The sequence below is a fragment of the Vulpes lagopus genome, chromosome 19 (assembly GCF_018345385.1).
Source record: "Vulpes lagopus strain Blue_001 chromosome 19, ASM1834538v1, whole genome shotgun sequence".
In the NCBI taxonomy this organism is placed as follows: domain Eukaryota; kingdom Metazoa; phylum Chordata; class Mammalia; order Carnivora; family Canidae; genus Vulpes; species Vulpes lagopus.
In genome coordinates this window covers 46,012,748-46,033,466 of record NC_054842.1, presented here as the reverse complement: position 1 = coordinate 46,033,466, position 20,719 = coordinate 46,012,748, and the positions used below count along the sequence as shown (strand labels likewise).

The 20,719-nt window shown below is 38.5% G+C and overlaps 1 protein-coding gene across 1 annotated transcript in view; it reads left to right on the top strand.

Annotated features, from left to right (window-relative positions):
* The window catches only part of ERICH6 (glutamate rich 6), a 30,666-nt gene extending 11,808 nt beyond the window's left edge, over positions 1-18,858 (top strand). The window contains exons 8-15 of the mRNA XM_041733896.1: positions 438-548; positions 1,189-1,346; positions 1,697-1,767; positions 2,926-3,071; positions 9,244-9,329; positions 11,856-12,011; positions 14,706-14,934; positions 18,595-18,858. Coding sequence (XP_041589830.1) covers positions 438-548; positions 1,189-1,346; positions 1,697-1,767; positions 2,926-3,071; positions 9,244-9,329; positions 11,856-12,011; positions 14,706-14,934; positions 18,595-18,858 — 1,221 coding nt within the window. The remainder of the gene's footprint in view (positions 1-437; positions 549-1,188; positions 1,347-1,696; positions 1,768-2,925; positions 3,072-9,243; positions 9,330-11,855; positions 12,012-14,705; positions 14,935-18,594) is intronic.
* The last annotated feature ends 1,861 nt before the right edge of the window (positions 18,859-20,719 follow it).

Here is a 20,719-nt window from a genome sequence, read left to right as displayed (position 1 = left end):
CCTCCCCCACAAGGGACTCTGATGTCAACAATAAAGTCACGCGTGCAATTTTCTTCTTGCACTCAGGAGGCGTCCTAGGGACCCACAAGCTCCTGTTGGGCTCAGCTGTGCTCCGACGAACGGCGCCAGACAGAGGCCCTCAAAGTACTGCCTCAGCCTCCTCAGGCCTCACCAACCCTTGAACAGAAATAATGTCTCATTACTGGAATATGTGGCTCTTCCTGGCTTGGTGCCTTCTGATATAGGATCTCAGCCTCCTGAAAGTTCCCCTGCCAGCTGTTTCTGGGAGCCGCCAGGGATTCTGACAGTTTGGCACATCCCCAAGCACCCCTGCTCCCCTACTGGACTTTTGCTGGCCCTGCCCTGAGCCCTGACCCCTACTTCTCCCAGAGCCTCTGTATGGGCACTAATTCATTTTTATTTTCCCCTCTCTGAAGGAAGAAGAGGAGGAAATGTCACTGCAGTGTGAATTTTGTGGGGGCGATCTAAGAACATTTCTTTCCAACATGGATGTTTTCTCTGATGATGATAGCTCGGAACCCGCAGGTGTAAGTTCTAAAGCAGGTTTACAGAGGAAATTATGTTATTTTTAAACAAAGGAAGTATTTCCTCCAGCACCTTTCCCTGCACTGCAATTCTTAAAAGAGTTACATGTTAGCTGTTGGGGAAATGCAAATCATAACCACAATGGGTTACCGTTTCGTACCCACAATGATGGCCATAATCCAAAAGATGGATAATAACAAGTGCTGGCGAGAATGTAGAGAAACTGGCACTCTCCTATACTTCGAAGGGGGAAGATAATATGGCATAGGCCCTTTGACAAACCGTCTGGCAATTTCCTGAAAAGTTAAATACATAGTTACATATAGCCCAACAATGACAATTCTAGGTATATGCCCAAGAGGATCGACAACATATATCTACACAAAAACACGTACACAAATGTTTAAAAGTTGGCTGCGGTGATGGTTTCGCACATGTCTGTGAATTCACTAAAACCCAGTGACTTGTACCCTTGGAATGGATGAACTGTAGGGTCTGCGAGCTCCATCTCAAGAACACTGTTACCAGAAAAAAGTCACGACAGATGGGTATCCAAATTTCCTTGGCCATTTTTGTTTTTTTCCCCCTCTAGCTATCTTCATCCAGGACTGGTGAGATGAAAATGACGTCTTTGTTTTCCAGGCCTGCTGTTGCAGTTATTTTCAAAATCTGATTGACTACATCTATGAGGAAAAAAAAAAAACCCAAAGCCCTAAAGCTGAACTAATCTGTATTGACCCTCATGCAGCCCATGGCAGTGAAGCTGATAGACTCAAAGCAAAGGAAAAAGCCCTGCGGAGGTAGCCTTTGATACTGAGATGCAGGCCCACTTGAGAGCTTGGGGGGTGGGGGGGAAATTAGAGAGATTCTGAAGCTCCCAGAAAGTCTGTGAACTCACCAATTTAAAGTAGAAATCTACCAACTGGCAAACTCTTGGGGCAATTGAGAATTCCCATGTTGGAGAAATTTGTTGACTAAAGAGAGTAGAGACCCATATGTACTGATTACTACATTAACTGCCTGATAGAAAAGAATAAAAAATAAATTTAAAAAAATGGATGGCATTTAGACAGTTAAATTTTGTACTAAAATTCTGTTTTAAGCTTCAAATACCTTTCAGATTTTTTTACCATATTTTTGAATTTCGTAGAAAACAGGAGCGACAAATTGCCAGACAATTTGCAATAATACCAAATGGACCAGTTAATTTTTCTGAAGAAGGTGAGTCCCTCAACGCTGATGTTCTAGATCAGTTGTACCTCAGAAACCTCAGATGTTTGACCAAGACCAAGACAAAATATATATATATATACATATATATATAAAATATTTAAATATTTAAAATGTTTATTCCAGTCAATGCCTCAGTAAAATGGTTCAGAAAATCTGGTGTTTCAGGGACATCTGGGTAGCTCAGTGGTTGAGCATCTGCCTTTGGCCCAGGGTGTGATCCTGGGATCAAGTCCCACATCGGGCTCCCAGCAGGGAGCCTGCTTCTCACTCTGCCTATGTCTCTGCCTCTCTCTGTGTGTCTCTCATGAATAAATAAATAAAATCTTAAAAAAAAAAAAAAAAAGAAAATCCAGCATTTCAGTCATGTGCCTTTTGAAGTTTTTAGTGTTCAGTTTACTGTGTTATTGATCAAAATAAATTAGCAACATCTGTAGAGCACCTTGCAGAAAGCTGCAAAGAGCTGACGAGTTGCTATAGCATGGGTATATTGGAGGAGCACTGACTTTTAGAATCAGAAGTTTGTATCCTTGCTTTTCTCCCTATAGGCTCCCTATAGTTTGGGGTACATTAGTTAATCTTTCTGAGGCTGCTCCTCAACCACTGAGAGACATGGAAAAAATACTTAGAAAACATACATGTTTGTTTTGGTTTAAACTAAATCCCTAGTATAAAGTTGCTTGATATTCAACTATTTCCTACTAAATATAAGGCCACAGCATTCCACATAATGAAAATCACCTTTCTTCTTTTAACAAAAGAACATTTTCATTCTCTTAACAAAAGAAGGCACTCACTTTAATGAAGAACCTCATTTTTCTTCCATTAAAAAAAAAGTGAGGATGGGGATCCCTGGGTGGCTCAGCGGTTTGGCGCCTGCCTTTGGCCCAGGGCACGGTCCTGGAGTCCCGGGATCGAGTCCCGCGTCGGGCTCCCTGCATGGAGCCTGCTTCTCCCTCTGCCTGTGTCTCTGCCTCTCTTTCGCTCTCTATGTCTATCATGAATAAATAAATAAAATCTTTAAAAAAATAAAAAAATAAAAGTGATGAATCAATGCATTTGTAATAGGGTTTGAAATTTCATTTCAGAAGACAGGTTTTGGAACATCTTAAACAAATATGTACTTTCATGTGATTCTTTTCCCATTAGATTCAAAGCACTTAAAAACAATTTCTTATCAACTTTCCGTGGATATCCCAGAAAAAGAGCTAACTGCTGACAGTCTACTTGATTTCCAAGTAAAAGATAGAAACATTTCCATTGATTGCTGTGATGCTAGAATAGCATGTGGAAAGGTAATTCTCTTGTAATTTTTTGTGACTCTTTAAAGTCAGTTTTACCTAAAATTGTAAAAGCTGTCATAATGAATATAACAGGCTGCCTACATAACACATTTAACTCTTTGTCAGGAAGAAATGGTACAGACTTGGCTTTTTAACTTCTACTAGACTTTATAACAATGCTTTTACATCCATTTTCTAATAGGGGGTTATTCTGGTTAAAGCCTTTTTATTTTAAAATGTGATCATTATACATTAAGGAACATTTGGAACCCTTAAAACACTAGAAAGAGGGGGGAGAAAAATCACCAAAAGCCTCAAGCACTTCCCAAAAGTCATTGTTAATATGTCAATATTTTCTAGATCCACACCACCCAATAAGGTAGCAACTACTACATATGGCTATCTAAATTTAAAATGACTACAATTAAATACAATTTAAAATGTAATTCTTGGGACACCTGGGTGGCTCAGTGATTGAGCATATGTCTTTGGCTCAGAGTGTGATCCCCAGATCCTGGATGGAGTCCTGCATCGGATTCCATATGGGGAGCCTGCTTCTCCCTCTACCTGTGTCTCTGCCTCTCTCTCTCTCTCTGTGTGTGTCTCTCATGAATAAATAAATCTTTAAAAAAATAAAATGTAATTCTTCAGTCACACTAGTTACACATTTCGAGTGCTAAGTAGCTATGTGTGATGAATGGCTACCATGTTGTGGTGCAGACACAGAACATTTTCACGGTCACCAAAAGTTCTATCAGACGGCACTGTTCCAGACTTTTCACACGTTGGTTTTGGTTAACATACTTGTAATTATATTACATATGTAATTTTTATCTTTTTTAAAATTTATTATAAAAATATCTCTAATATACATGTTACATTGACAGCATTTTAATCCTATGTGCTTTTTTATGTAGTTTATCTAACCATTCCCCTGTTATTGGACATATAGGTTAGCAGGTTTTTTGTTATGCTAAATAACATTGCTTTGAACATCTTTATGTATAAATGTATTTTTATATATTTCTTCAGGATAGATTTCTAGAAATTAAATTATGGAGACCAGATTTATTTCTCTTGGGTGATATAGAATTTAAGGGGTGGCAGTGAACTGAGGTACCCCACAGAATCAAATCCAAATCATATCTGAAGGAAAGTTATCTGTCCGGCCCTCAATTTTCTCCTACAGATTACCCCTCAGGTTCAGTTACTAGCACACAGTGAAAACTAATTAAGAACACAAGGAAGCGTGACACCACAATTCAAACCCCAGAGGAGTAATATCTCATTTTAAAAAGACCTGCAAAGACTTTGGAAATTGACTTTTCATGCTTATGAAAATAAAATATCATCCTGAAGACATATAGAAGGAACAGAAAACTATAGTGTCATAATCAGTTTGAAAAGAAAAAATGGAACTTATAGAAATGAAAAATATAACAGTTGAAGTTAAAAACTTAAAAGAGGACAGTTAGACACAGGTTAGGCCCAACTAAAGAGAGAACTAATGACATGGAAAAAAAAGGTAAAAAAAAATTATAAAATTCTCCATGGGAACAAGAATAAGAATATAGAATATGATATGAAAATGATGTGTTTGAAACATATTTATTCAAAATACCAAAAGGAGAGGAGAAAGATAATGAGGCAAAGGCAGTATTTGAAGAGGTAATGGATAATTTTATAGAACTGATAAATGTCAATAGCCCACAGATTTAAGAAGCCCAATGAATCCCAATCAAGATGAAATAAAGAAAAAAGAATCTTAGATTTGTCAGAGCAAAACTTTAGGACACAAAGGGAAAACAAAAATCTTAAAAGCAGCAGAGAACAAAAAGTTCTGTTTGTATTTAAAGAAGAGTTACAGGGACACCCGGGTGACTCAGTGGTTGAGCAGCTCCCTTCCTCCCAGGGCATGATCATGGAGTCCTGGGATCAAGACCCACATCAGGCTCCCTGCATGGAGCCTGCTTCTCTGCCTGTGTCTCTGCCTCTCTCTCTCTTTCTCTCTCTCTCTCTCTCTCTCATGAATAAATAAATAAAACCTTTTAAAAAAATAAAATAAAGAAGAGTTATGTCAGATGACCTCCCAACAGCAACAATGGAAGCCAGAAGACAGTGGAATGTCTTTAGTGGGCTTAAAGAAAATAGTGGTCACTCAAGAAGTCTATAACCAGTTAAAATATTTTTTTCAAGAAAATGTGCCCAAAAAGGACATTGTCTAGTAGTATCAAAGATAACTTGTCACTAGTAGCCCTTCACTAAAGGAAATTCTAAAGAATACTTTGTGTAATTGGATGGTCTGAGATTCAAGAAAGATGAAGAGAAAAAGTGGTACATTAGACTTTCTTTTTTCACATTGATTTAGAAAAATTCTTTAAACATTTAGGATATAAGCCCTTTGTATGCCATATTGCCACAAATGCTTCTCCCTTCTTGGCTTGTCTTTCACAATTTTAATTGTGATTTATCAAATCCTTCATGGGTACTGCTTTTTTTCATTGGTTGGGAAATCCTTCCCTGACCTGAGGTAATAAAGCTATTATCCTATGTTAAAGAAATCTCTGTAGTTCTGCATTTCACATTTGAGTCCTTAATCCACTTGGAATTGATTTTTACATTTAATGTGAGATAGTGGTTCTAATTTCATTTAAAAATATGGAGGGCACCTGGCTGGCTCAGGTGGTTAAAGGTCTGCCTTCAGCTCAGGTCATGATCCCAGGGTCCTGGGATTGAGCCCTGCCTTGGGCTCCCTGCTCAGTGGGGAGCCTCTTCTCCCTCTCTCCCTCCCCCCCATTCATGCTTGCTCTATCTCAAATAAATAAAATCTGAATATATATATATATAGCATTGTGTATTGCATCATGTATTGAAAAGATTTTCCTTCCTCCATTACCATGCAATGGCACTGCTGTCCTACATCAGATGTTTATGACTGCATGAGTCTAATTCTGGTCTCTTTATTCTGTATCATGGAATTCTTTATCCTACCCCAACACTACATTGTCTTAATAATACATTTGGTAATAGATCTTAATATCTGGTAGAGCATATTCCTCTCTCTCAGCCTTCTTTAAGAATGTCTTGCCTTTCCTAAGTTTTTGATATTTCCTGTAAATTTTAGAGTCAACTTGTCGGGACCTCCCTTACTTCAACACACATAAATAATACAATCTTGTTAATATTTGAATTGCAGTTGCATTGGATCTACAAATCAATTTGGGAAGAATGTCATTTTTAAAATACTTAATCTTCCAAACCATGAAGATTAGGTTGAATTTATTAAATGGGTTGTTCAAATATTCTATTATTACTTTTTCTGGCCTAATAATCCTTGTAATTTTTGAGAGAGGTAGACTAAAATATCCCATTATGATTATGGAATTTTAAATTTTCCCTTTCAGGGACGCCTAAGTGGCTCAGTGGATGAGCATCTGCCTTTGGCTCAGGGTGTGATCCTGGAGTCCTGGGATCGAGTCCCACATCGGGCTCCCTGCATGGAGTCTGCTTCTCCCTCTGTCCATGCCCCTGCCTCTCTCTCTGTGTCTCTCACGAATAAATAAATTCTTTTAAAAACAAATAAATAAAATAAAATTTTCCCTTTCATTTTGTGAAATTTTTCTTTATATATATTGAACCTATCTTAATATGGGAAGAATATTTTATAATGTTATATCTTCCTGGGAGATTAAAACTTTTATCATTATGAAGTAATCTTTATCTCTAGTAATACTCTTTGGTATTTTCTTAGATCATTTTTATTTATAATCTTTTTGTCTTTATATTTTAGATGTGTCTCTTGTAAACAATATATGGTTGATGGGGGGGAGCAGCTGAGTGGCTTAGTCGGTTAATCGGTTAATCATCTGTCTTCAGCTCAAGTCATGATCCCAGGATCCTGGGATCAAGCCCTGCATTGGTTTCCTTGCTCAGCAGGGAGCCTGCTTCTCCCTCTCCTGCTCCTCCTGCTTGTGCACTCTTGCTCTGTCAAATAAATAAATAAAATCATATATATATATATAGTTGGAATTTTTCCTTTAAAAAAAGAGCTAATCTGACATTCTTTGTCTATTAACTGGAGTACTTAGTCTATTTATATATAATTACTGACATGCCTTGATATTTTCTATTTGTTCTCTGTTATGCATTTTTCTTTTCCTTTATCCTTTCTTGTCTTCTGGGGGAGTGGGATACTTAAAATATATCATTCTATTTTTTGTACTACCTCTACAAGTTTGGAAGTTATACTCTGCTTCTGTTATTTTTCTGCTTACTCTAGAAATTTCAGCAAGTAATCTTAATTTATCCGAGTCTGAAGTTAAGCTATAATATTTGCCCTTCTCTCAGATATTATACCCAGAGGTGGAATTGCTGAATTCTAAGATATGCTTGTCTTTCACATTACTAGACAAAACCAAAATGATTTCCAAATTGTTGGACTAAATTGCATAGATCCACTAGAGGCAAACAATAGTGACTGTTGCTTTGGATCCTTTCCAATAGTCAGTACTATCAGACTTTACATTTTCTTTGCCAGTATGATAGGTGTGTACCATTCTCTAGTTGTGGTTTTAATTCTCCTTTCCCAGGTTACTAATGATGTTGAGCACCTTTTCATGTTTATTGACCATTTGAGATTTCTCCTTTGAGAAGCATTCATGGGCTTTTTTGGCCCGTTTTTCTCAAATGGTCATAATATCCAAGAGGAACTGGGTATCAGCATACATGCATAAGAATGTTCACAGTTATCACTATTTACAATAGTCTAAAACTGGGAATGACCCAAATCTCCATTAAATAAGTAGTGATAAATTCATACTATAAAGTACTATACACAAATGAAAGTCAGAGGACCACAGCTACACACTGGAACATGCATGAAACTACAAAGTTGACAGAAAGAAACAAAATATTAAAAATATATGATGCATGTTTACTTATGTAAAATTCAAAAGGAGAAAAATTAAAGGTATATTCAGAAATTATAAAAGTGCAAAGAAATTACTATGAAATCACACTAGTGGTTGTGTCTAAGAAAGAAAGGTATCAACTTTGAGATAGACACACAGAGGGTCTCCTAGAGTATCGGCATTGTTCTAGTTTTTGACCTGGATGGCTATACCAATGGGTATTCACTTTATAATTGCTCATTAACAAAATAGTATGTTTTAGCACTTTTCTGAGTATATTTCATATTTCACAATTTTTTAAATAAAAAAAATGTGTTATCTTAAAAATAAATGGCAACATTTACATGACTATTCAGGTGATTCCATTGTTTAACCCTAGAAACTTTTTTTTTTCTTTAAGATTTTATTTATTTATTCATGAGAGACACAGAGAGGGAGGCAGAGACACAGGCAGGGGGAGAAGCAGGCTCCATGCAGGAAGCCTGATGTGGGACTCGATCCCAGGACCCTGGGATCACGACCTGAGCCAAAGGCAGACACTCAACCACTGAACCACTCAGGTGTCCCTGCCCTAGAAATTCTTGAATCTATCTTACTATAATTCAAGATTAGGAATATATAGAATCTTTAGTTCATTAGAAAATATTATTTGGCACAAATTCATTTCCCTATTGAGTATTACATATAAAATAGTTAAACTTGGAGACATAAAAAGGATTAGCTCCCTGTAGATCTTTCTTCATCTTCTCATATGCCTGTAGTGTTTTGCTCAAATAACTTTAAGAACAACCTCGAAGAGACCCAGATGCTACAACTTATATTTGAGTTTAAAGTCAGTCTATTGAACTATAATTTATATACGGTAGAATTCACCTTTTTTAGATGTATAGCTCTATGAAATTCGGCAGTTATGTAACCACTACTATCATCAGCATATAGAATATTTCCATTGTGCTAGGGCCGCTATTTAGTCTTCCATTTTGTTTCTATAGTAATATGTGACTAAGGTAAAAAAATTTTAAATCCCTTTCAAACAGAAACATAATGTTAGATTCCTGCCTGAAATTTTTATCAAGTAATCTGCAGGGTTAGGAACAATCTTTAGTGATTCCTAAGAATTGTTCCCTGTCACTGTTGCAGGGACAAAAATTTAAATTAATAAATGGTTTATATCACTGTTAGCAAGCAAAGATTTACTGTTATTATCAAAATGCATTGTATCTGGAACAATTAATGGTTAAGTGTCCTTTCCTTTTTCTGTGGTGTCTATATAGATGATGAAGAATGAGCTCTTAGAGAAGCACTACAAACATGGGAGCAAGTTTCTGACTTCATTTCCGGATGGAACAACGCAAATATTGTATCCTTTCAACAAGTTTTCATTAGCTTTATTTCTTCAGAACAGATGAAGAAAAAATATATGGAAAACTATAAAAGGAAAAATAGATGATACCCCAAATCCTACCACCCAGAGAAAATCTGTTAACCTCTTTTTTATAGATTTTTTCTTACTTTTTTCTATAAGCATATATATATGATTCTTTATTTTTTCATTATTTTTAATAAACATTCTTGTTTAATTATTTTTTATTTTTAAAGATTTTATTTATTTACTCATGAGAGACACAGAGAGAAGGGGTGGGGGGCACAGACACAGGCAGAGTGAGAGGCAAGCTCCATGCAGGGAGCCTGACGTGGGACTCAATCCTGGGTCTCCAGGATCACACCCTGGGCTGAAGGCGGCGTTAAACCGCTGAGCCACCCGGGCTGCCCATATATATGATTCTTTAAAAGTCAATTTTTCAACTCGTTATTGCCCTCTTTGTATAATATTATATAATAATGTTATGATGTATATGTAATAATATATGCATATTATATATGCAACAAAGAAATACACCAACATTGGAGCATCTGGGTGGCTCAGCTGGTTAAGCCTCTGCATTCAGCTCAGGTCATGATCTCAGGGTCCTGTAATCAAGCCCCAGCATCTGGCTCCCTGCTCAGCAGGGAGTCTGCTTCTCCCTCTTCTGCTGCTGCTTCCTCTGCTTGTGGTGCTAGCTCTCTCTTTCTCTCTCTCTCTCTCTCAAATAAATAAATAAAATCTTCAAAAGAAGGATAGGATAGGATAGGAAAGGAAAGGAAAAAGAAGGAAGGAAGGAAGAAAAACCATTTTTATAACCATATGTACTATATTATAATTTGCATACTATATAATTCATTTGACCTATCCACAAAGGTGGTTTCACAACGTTTTGCTATTATGTACCACAGCTAAATGAACAGCTTTGAGCAGATTTCATTGCATACTTAGTTCCTTGAATGTATGGAACATGCATGTCACAGGGTAGAAACTGTGGGTAAGAAATTACAGACATTTTAAACTTTTGATGAATTTTATCCCCCTGAAAATGTGTACCAATTTACACATCCACGAGCAGCACATTATTTTTTAATACAAAAATCCGATACCCACTTTATGGAACACTAAGTTATTCATCACTTGAACTTCCGCCTGATGGCCAGGCCATTTGCTATTTTGACATAAAGGACATTTACTACCTCAAGGAAAGTAAAAAACAAACAGAACTATGAAAGGAGGAGAGCTTTTTGGTGAATGAAGGCCTCACGTTTATAGGAGAAAGTCATGTTTAGTTACAGTTTCCTAAAAGTTTAGTCAAACCAATAATCAGCCAGGAAAATGACTTTCATGGCCTAGGAAGTATAATGAAGATTTCATTCCCTAGGCCCTGTGAGAAAAAATGTAGGTTTTGTTTTAATTATATCAATAAATTTTATATAACTCCTCCCATTTTTTTATTACTAGTTATCATTTATGCCCTGGCTTTAATTCTTAATTCTCTTGAAGGCCATGGCTGCTTTTCAAAATGATTCAGTCAGTCTTGGTTTACTTCACCTCTAGGCTTCCAATCAGCTTAGACAGGACTGCAGTAAATTATCCTCAGTAGACTTTATTCTTTTGGATGCTATTGTAAATGGAATTATTTTCTTAACTACATTTTCAGAATGTTCACTGCCAGTATACAGAAATATAATTTATTTTTATATATTGGTCTTTTTAATATATTTACATATATGTTTATATATATTTTCTATATTTCTTATATATTTTTAAAGATTTTTATATATTGGTAGCCTACATCCCTCCTGAACTTGTTAGTTCTAATATGTTGTTTTGTGGATTCCTTAGGATTTTCTTTATATAAGAGCATGTCATCTGCAAATAGAGATAGTTTCACATCTTTCCTTTCCAATCTGAATGCTTTTCATTTCTTTTTGTTTCAGAAAATTTCCCTGGTTAGATCCTTAAATGCAATGAATAGAAGCGGGGAGAGTGGACATTTTTGTTTGGTTCTTGATCTTAGAGGGAAATCACTCAGTCTTTCACCAATAAATATGATGTCAGCTGTGGGGTTTTGTTAGATACTATCAGGTTGAAGAGTTTCCCTTTTATTCCTAGTTCATTGAGTTATCATGAAAAGGTACTGGATTTTGCCAAATGCTTTTTCTGTGTATATTGAGATGATCTTTTCTCTCTCTCTCTCTCTCTTTATTCTATCAGTGTAATATGCTTCACTGATTGATTTTTAGGGGTTAAGCCAACCCTGCATTCCTAGGGTAAACTCCACTTTGGGTCATAGTATATAATCCTTTTAAATGTTGCTAGATTCCATTTGCTAGTATTTTGTTGAGGATTTTTGTGTCTTATAACCATATTTTGATCCCATGAAAAGCATGAAATCCTTTTTGTAATAATAGTAGCTCCCATACCTGAATGGTTTCATAGGCTCTCTCATAAGCTGAATTTATTCCCAGCCTAGTCAAGGACCATTAGAACAGCTCAAATGACCTTATCTGATCTCAGCTACCCATCTGGAAACCTAGCCATCATCCGAGTGCCCAACAAAATCAGTGGTTTCACTTGTATAGTCCAAGAAGACATGCCCACTGACCCTGCAATCTTGGCATTGCTAGATTCTTCTGGCAGAAGTTCCTGCTATCATCCCAATGGAAATGTCTGGTAGGTTTCTAAGTTTCTTTTACTGCCATTTGGGATAGGAGTGGTGGTGGTGGTGGTGGTGGTGGTGTATGTGTGTGTGTGTGTGTGTGAAATTTTATTTTTCTTTTGTTTTTTTCCAACTTTATTGAGACATAATTGACATATATCATTGTGCAAGTTAAAGGCATAAAATGTATTGATTTGATACACTTGCATATTGTAAAATGATTATCACATTGCATTAGCTAACACCTCCCCACCATGTCACATAATTACCACTTCTTTTTTGTGTTGAGAACACTTAAGATATACTCTCAGCAACTTTCAAATATATATATATATAGTATTAGCAAGAATCTTTATGTATCACATTAAATCCCTAGAATTTATTCATCTTATAACTGCAAGTGTTCTTCTTCCTTTCAAATGATCAAATGGCTTTAAGAATTATTTAAGTTGGGCAGCCCGGGTGCCTCAGCAGTTCAGCGCTGCCTTCAGCCCAGGGCCTAATCCTGGAGACCCAGGATCTAGTCCCACGTTAGGCTCCCTGCATGGAACCTGCTTCTCCCTCTGCCTGTGCCTCTGCCTTTCTCTCTCAGTCTCTCATGAATAAATAAACAAAATCTTTAAAAAAAAAAAAAAGAATTATTTAAGTTAGTGCTCTTTAGATAGTAATATTCAACTCAGTGAAAGTTTTTATTTATGTCACTCCATACCTTCTCCATGGAAAAATCTCAGGCAACTATGTAAAACAAAGCTCATCATATTCTTCCCATAAATAATAAGAAAATATGAACATATAATTTCAATATTAGAAAAAAGAGGCTTTAAATAAATTACATGGTCACCCCAGGGCTTTGGGATAGAAACCCAAATGATCTCTCTAGAGCCTGCCTGATAATGTTATACTGCCTCAGCTATGGAAATAATCTATAATGGATAGCTGCTACACCGTGCTGTTATAGTTGTGTGTGTGTTATTATCATTTGAGCTATATCCGTAACTACTCCTCTATTCCTATAGCCATAACCAACAATAACATACAAACAGAATCTCTAGAGATCCTGATCTCATTTTGATCTGTGAACTTATCTACTCTGACTTCATATTATTTGATTTAACCTGAGAAAGTGAAATTTGGGCTCTAACTTCAAATGCAGTTCCAACTTCTCAAGCTCTTCAGAAAGAGATACTCTCCCTTTAAATTCTTTACAGGAATAACAATCTCATCTTGAGAAACTCTGTCCATGATTGACAAAGTCTGGACATTCTGCCCATACTTGAGAGAGTTAGGACGTTTGTGTTTTTTTGGTCTAAAGCAGTAGTAGTCAGTCCGTTACCCCTATGTGAACCGGAGAATTTCAACTTATCCTCCAGAATTCAATAGCAGTTCTGTATCACATTCGTTGGAGCAGTGTATTAATTGTCCCCAGATATTCATTGGTTTCTAGGACTTCACCCTTGTCTGGGAAGTCCTCTGCCCCACTAGCTGAATTCCTGGCCCTCTGATGTGACTTCTGCATACTCTTATTGCCCTTTCTAGCTGCCTCTTGGGTAGCAAGCCCATCTCCCCTGCTGGACCAACGTTCTTTGCAGGCACTCTCCGAATCTTTGCCACTACAAGCATGTATAGACTCAAAGTGCATGGTATAGACTCAAAGATTATGCTTATTAAATAAGGAGTGACCTAGATCATTTTAGCCAGGTATTATTTTCATCCACATTTCAAGATGAAAGAAACCCTCCTCCTCTCACGTATGACAAAATAATCACCTAAATCTCCCATTTGTACTTTTGTTATTAGATCGCTGCCAGTAATCAACGGTGGGGAAATAAGATATTAGTTCTCTCACTCTGGGGCACCTCGTGGCCAATTCATCTAGTTTTAAAAAAATAATAATTTGTTATCAAATGCAGTCAACTTTCTAAATACCCACAATTGTACCTCTTCCCACTCCTCAAGAAAGGGAGGGCAATCCAAGTTGGAAGAAGGTGAGAGAGCACAAGGAGGAGATAACTAGAATGGTCATCACTTGTGCCACTGAAGCTCAGATTGTGCTGGGCTTCGTATGTATGTGATGTAGTAAAATGTGGCATCAGCTAAGCGAAGAGACAGGGGAGGCCCAATTTGTCTAAGCTCCACCTTGCCCTCCGTCACAAGGCACTGAGCCATTTCAGAGATGTTCCCTGAGCCTCTCTTGCCCATACCCCACCCTGACTAGAGCCCTTCTAGGACTCCTGGCTCCCAGTTGTGCTGGGTGCTGTTGGAACATGGTTGTCCTGTACTGTGGCTGATCAGAGCTTCTCCAGGACTTACACCCACTGGTCTTCATTTCGTCCTGGGGAAAAATCTAAGCACTGGTCCCCCCTCTTTGGGCACAGTCTGCTCTCCTCTCCTGCTCTCCAAAAACTTCCCTGCTCCGCCTTCATTCTTCCCAGCACAGTTTTCCAGGCTCCTTTACCATCCTGGGTTCCGTCTTTTGGACCCAGTTTGGTTCACCGGTGGGTCTTGAGTTGGATCCACTACGTTAAACTAGTATAAAATTCAGTCACAGTATTGCCACTCCCAAAGTCACCTGTGGTTTTGCGCTATTCGTACGCAACTGGCTACCATGTACCGTTGCTTCCCTTGGCTAGCAAGTGACAGGGCTAATTTCAAGGTTGAATTATAATGTTACTATAATGATGGTAATTTTTAATTTCCTTTCTGCCCAGGGTATACATCAATATCTTGGGAGGTCAGTATTCAGATCAAGCTGGCAACAGATTAAGGGCTTGGAATTGGTCCAGTTCTGTTGCTTCCTCACCCTTTGTTTCATTTAAACCTGTCTTTCTGGCCTTGAACCATTACATTGGAGTTCGCATCTTAGAACAAGACAAGATTTCAGTCACTTTTCTAGCAATGGGCCAACAGGCAAGAATCAGTGTTGGGACCAAAGTGAAGGTAGGTGCATTTTTGAAAATAGTTAAAGTCATTTAGAATAATAAGAGTAAATGACTCTGGTCAGTGTTGTTACTGACAGATTAGCCTTGTGTGTAATGTACCGTCCACGAAAAGTTTCAGAATTCAATGAAAAAAAACACACAGTGAAGATGTCATGTGGAATTGGGGCAAACTTTGTTGTTGTTTATTCTTCAGAAATTCCTTTTAGTTCAGATTTGGATCCAACTAAAATGTACTATTTACTTGGTGACCAAGTAGGCTACTTTGGGGGTTTGGTTTTAGGATTTTGTATTGTGTTTTTCCTCTGCCCTATAGCAGAAAGGCCTGGACTGAGTCAGGAGACCGGGGTTCTAACTATGTTCAAGACCAAGCATAAGTCCCACCTCCTCACAGATGCTTCCCAGACCTCCTAGCCCTTTGCCCAATCAGGGTCCATCATGGTCTTCCCTGGGGTGTCCATGAACTCACCTCTGTCCCCACGCCTGCTGCTGGACCATGCTGCCCTACTTGCCTTTATGCCTGCCTTTCCTCCCGGATGGTGAGCTCCAGAAGGACAAAATCTCTGTCTTTCTGATTCCTCTGTCCCACCCAGGGTATGGCCTAGAGTACACTCTCAGTGACTGGCAATGGTTAAGAACATGGCCTTCAGGTTACAGGGACGTAGTTTCTTTGCCACTTAGCTAAGTGGGTGAACTTGAACTTCAGTTCCCTCATCTCTAAGATGGGGATAATGATTCCTAGCAAACAGGTTGTTGTGAAGATTCACTGAGAATGCAAAGTTCTTAGCATGGTGCTTGCTACTAAGTACTCAGTAAATGATAGCTCCATATACAGTTTGCCAGTTACATCTCAACAATGTTGAAATATATATATTGATATAGAAATAGACATAAATAGAGGCTCATGTAGCATATCTAGTGTGTGGCTCCAAACAAGTCCCTTAAACACTGAGGCCAATTGTTTTCATCAATCATTGAAGGAAGGGATTGCTCCAGATTTCAAAGGTGTTGTCAATCTCAAAAAACTCTACACTTTTAAGGCCATTGGAAATATGACCTCAATATTTAGCAGAAGCAGGAATAATATCTCATAAAGACCAAATAAGGGACACCTGGGTGGCTCAGCAATTTGGCGCCTGCCTTGGGCCCAGGGCATGGTCCTAGAGTCCCAGAATCGAGTCCTGCATCAGGCTCCCTGCAGGGAGCCTGCTTCTCTCTCTGCCTCTCTCTCTCTGTGTCTCTCATGAATAAATAAATAAAATCTTAAAAAAAAAAAAAAAAAAAACAAATAAAAGGGACACTTCAGAGTCAGCCAACAGAGAGTGAGGGTCTGCAATGTGCTCAGTGCTATTCCCAGCCAATCCCATTCTCGGTCAGCCTGGCTAACGCAGTCAGCTGCTCAGGCTCCAGACAAGCTTCTTTATTTGTTAGAAATTTATAAGCTAGGCTTCTTTTGGTACATTACATTCATGGTAAATACATTCTTACCAAAAATGTAAAAAATGTTCTCCCTCTCCCCATCTCCCTCCTTAGAAACAAATTTTAATCAGAAAGAGAGCCATTTTGATGCAAAAAAAAAAAAAAGGAATTTGATGTTAAAAGTTTTTCTAGAGCAGCCTGGTTGGCTCAGCAGTTTAGCGCCACCTTCAGCGCAGGGTGTGATCCTGGAGTCCCGGGATCGAGTCCCGCGTCAGGCTCCCTGCACGGACCCTACTTCTCCCTCTGCCTGTGTCTCTGCCTCTCTCTGTGTGTCTTTCATGAATAAATAAATAAAATCTTTAAAAAAAAATAAAGTTTTTTTTTATTTCTCACTGTCCTCATGATCACCCTTTCTTTAGGTTTTTAAAAAATTACAAAAAGTGACATAAATGTTCAATACCTTCTCATATTTGAAGATTCAAATAATAGAGAAATAGAGTAAAAAACAGATTCCTCTTTCCTCCTTTCATCTATTCTAACCTCTTTCTCAAAGGCAATCACAACCCAAAATTTGGTGTGTATTTCTCTTTTCAGTGTATTTATAAATTATTGACACACATCTTTTTTAAAATAAACATTGGATGGTATTGCTTGTATTGTTGGGAGGATTCTATTTGTTTTTGTTTTCCACTTACGGATTATTAAAGGTTTTTCCTCATCCACATTTCCAAGCATATTTGCCTATTTGATTTTTAATTGCTCCATAACATTTCATATGCACTATAGTTAATTTATGCTACAGAGAGTGGCCTCCAGTGGCACTGGCCAGTTGTTCACTTCCCCCTCCTGGAAGCATTTCTTGCCTTGCTTCCAGGACACTGTTCTCCCTTGATTTTCCTTCCTCCTCAGCAACTGTTTCTTCTCATTTTTCTTTGCTGACTCTATCTCCCCATTTTCTAAATATTGAGGGGCTCCAGGCCTCCTGTGGGGGCTCATACTCATCTCCCTCAGTGAATCACTTCCTGGGGGGGGGGGGTCTCATGGAGTCTGTCTTTAAATACCACCTACAATGGTTGATAACCCTTTCATTTGATCTCCCATGAACTTTTCACCTGTACATCTCAGATTCCAATCCTGCACCTCCGTTTGGGAGATAAAAGTTTAGCAAAATTACCTCTGAGAGCCTGCCCCACCCTCAGTCTTCACTTCAGACAAAGACAACTGCATTCTTTCAGTAGCTCGGGCCACTTTGGAGCAGTCCTCCCCCTCTCGGTGTCACAGCCTCACATCTGTTCCCTGCCAGTCCTCCAAGCCTCACCTCATATATGCCTGGTCTCAACCCTTCTCACATCCTCTGATGCCACCCCTCCTGTCTGCCTTTTGGGCCTGGTCCATCTCTTGTTTATATCATTACAGTTGCTTCTAATGAGTCTCCCTGCTTCTGGCCTTTTGAGCCTGCTGATCAAAATCTTTCCTATTTCCTAGAGCCATTATTGATTCATTCCCTTAAAATATTTTCTGTCATTTTATGGAATTTGGGATTGAAGGGAAGGTAAAAATGCCAGTCCATTCTTTGTTATTCATCCATCTGATACCCCCCATGCCCACCCTGCTACACACACACCTACCTTCTGATGCAGGGAGGGCTGAAACTGCTGTGTGTTCTTATGTCTCTTGCAGGTAAGTGGTTACTCTCTTTGCATTTAGCTCACCCCACTGAGGCCAAACACCCCTCCTAGGCTGGTCCTTCATCTGCATATGGGAAACACAGGCAAGAGTGTCCTGAGAGATCCATTCCCCTTCTTGCAGCTGCAAGGAGACATCAGCCTAAATCACCAAAGGCTGTGAGGAAGGGGAAGGGCAGAGGCTGAGGGAGGGTCATGGAGAGGTCAGTGCGGAAGGCGTCCTGGAGGTAGGGGCACATTTTAGAAGGGAAGGAGTTTTAGCCATCCCGGTCTCTCCTGAACACTCAACTTGGGTGCTACCTTCTGTGAGGAAGGCTGTCCACTTGGTGCCTTCATCGCCTCTAGGCCAGCCCTGACCAAGCTCTCCCCACTGGGCAGCTCCCAGGGGAGGGACTGTGTTTGCTGCATCTTGGTGCCCCCCAGTATACGCTGGTAAATGACTTGACTATACTGTAAGCATTTGAAAGTATCCAAATTCTATGTGACCGGCCTGCTCCCACCTCCCACCTTCCACAGGTGGTCTCTGAGCTTCCCTTCTCTTTCTCTTTGCTGAAAAGCTACCTAACCCTGAGGAGATTCCAGTTCTCCGATACCTGAATGAGGATGACCTGCTGCTACTGGCCAATTTAATCAAGATTCGACGCCTGTTTCATAAACTTGAAGGATGCGCAAGTTTCCCCTCCAGCCAGGTTTGGGAAAAATTAAAGCAACCTTCCTACCTTTCCTCACTTTCTCTGAAACTAATTGCCCTTTGTCACAATTCCGGTGTAAGGAAAGACACCATGGAAACAATATCAGCTATAATAAATGAAAACGCTTAACAAACTATGGGGCCTTCATGTGTTTTGTTATTTTGGGAGGGGGTGTGAGGGATTTAGAGAAATGTGTAATGACCAAGGAAATACCAAGAAATATGCTTTCTTACAAATGTGGAACACATCCTGAGTCATCACTAGCTTACACTCGCAGTCAGAAAACTAAACAACTCACTTCTGGGACTCTTTGCATTTAGCTCACCCCACTGAGGCCAATGAGCAAATCAGCCCAAGTGTCCATTATCAGAGTTCTAGCAGGAAAACAGCAGAGGGGATTAGATAATCAGATAAATCTTTCACCTTTTAAAACCATCTTTACTTTAAAAATCATAATTACGGGATCCCTGGGTGGCGCAGCGGTTTGGCGCCTGCCTTTGGCCCAGGGCGCGATCCTGGAGACCTGGGATCGAATCCCACGTCAGGCTCCCGGTGCATGGAGCCTGCTTCTCCCTCTGCCTGTGTCTCTGCCTCTCTCTCTCTCTCTCTCTGTGACTATCATAAATAAATAAAAATTTTAAAAAAAATAAAAATAAAATAAAAATAAAAATCATAATTACATGTAATATAGAAATTGATGTTGCCTCTTTAAAAATGTATTAAAAGTAAAAATGTTTCCAAGTGAAAAAACATATCTATATCTATTAATCTATCAGGGTCATATTTCAAGGCAGTTTTATTTACTTAACAGTTTGGCTTGTTAAAAGTGACGATAAGGGTATGTCTTATTTTGAAAATCTATATAGATGAAAAGCGGATTCGGGTGTGCCATAGGTTTTATTTATTAATGTCTGCTTTTCCATATGTCTGTTTTAGGTAATCTCAGTTCTGAATAATCCTCTCTGTTAATTCATGCATTGTTGTTTTTTTCCCCCCACAATAACAAGTTCTTCAAAAAAAAATTAAGTGCATACATATATGCACTTTAATATAACTGGTAAGTAAAGAGAGTATAACTCTTTGCTCTAGATAGTGTTGGCAGCAAAGCCCTGCTGGTATCAAGATGTCAAAAACACATCCAGTGTATTAGTCTATGCAAACTTTTTAAGGTATATGAGCCAAATATTTTAAATTTTTTTTTTTTTTTTTAATTTTTTTTTTTTTTTTTTTTTTTTTTTTTTTTTTTTTTTATTTATGATAGTCACAGAGAGAGAGAGAGGCAGAGACACAGGCAGAGGAAGAAGCAGGCTCCATGCACCGGGAGCCCGATGTGGGATTCGATCCCGGGTCTCCAGGATCGCGCCCTGGGCCAAAGGCAGGCGCCAAACCGCTGCGCCACCCAGGGATCCCCCGAGCCAAATATTTTAAAGTACATTTCATTGGTGGCCTTTGCTGCTAACAAAAGTAATACTGACTCATTGTGGAAAATGTAGGAGATTACAGAAAAGTATAAAATATAAAGATTTTAAAAGTACTCATAACCCCCACCACAGGGAGCTAGCCATCTTTAATTGTGCTCTGTTTCTTTCTGGTCTCTTATCTGTATTTGTGTATGGATATGTTTTTGAAAAAGAATTTTTTTCCAAGCAGGGAAATAAGTCATTGCCAATACGAATTTTGAAAATAAAGAGACTCATAGAAAATTAAGCTCTATTAAGTAGAAAGTTACCAAATAAGCCAAATAAATGTCCGTTATTTCTCAGTAAAGAAATAAATACCTTCTGGAACTGTTAGTTTTCCATTTTTGCTGGTAAATTTACTACCAGTTTATAAAAAATGAATGAATAAATAAAGCAAAATCGTTTAGAGTCTAAGGTTTAACGGTGGTACTAAATAAAATTGATAACATTTGGGATGCCGATCACATATTTGGAGGCAAATGCTATACTTTAATAATAATTTTTTTTAAAACACAGAAATGCACTGTGCT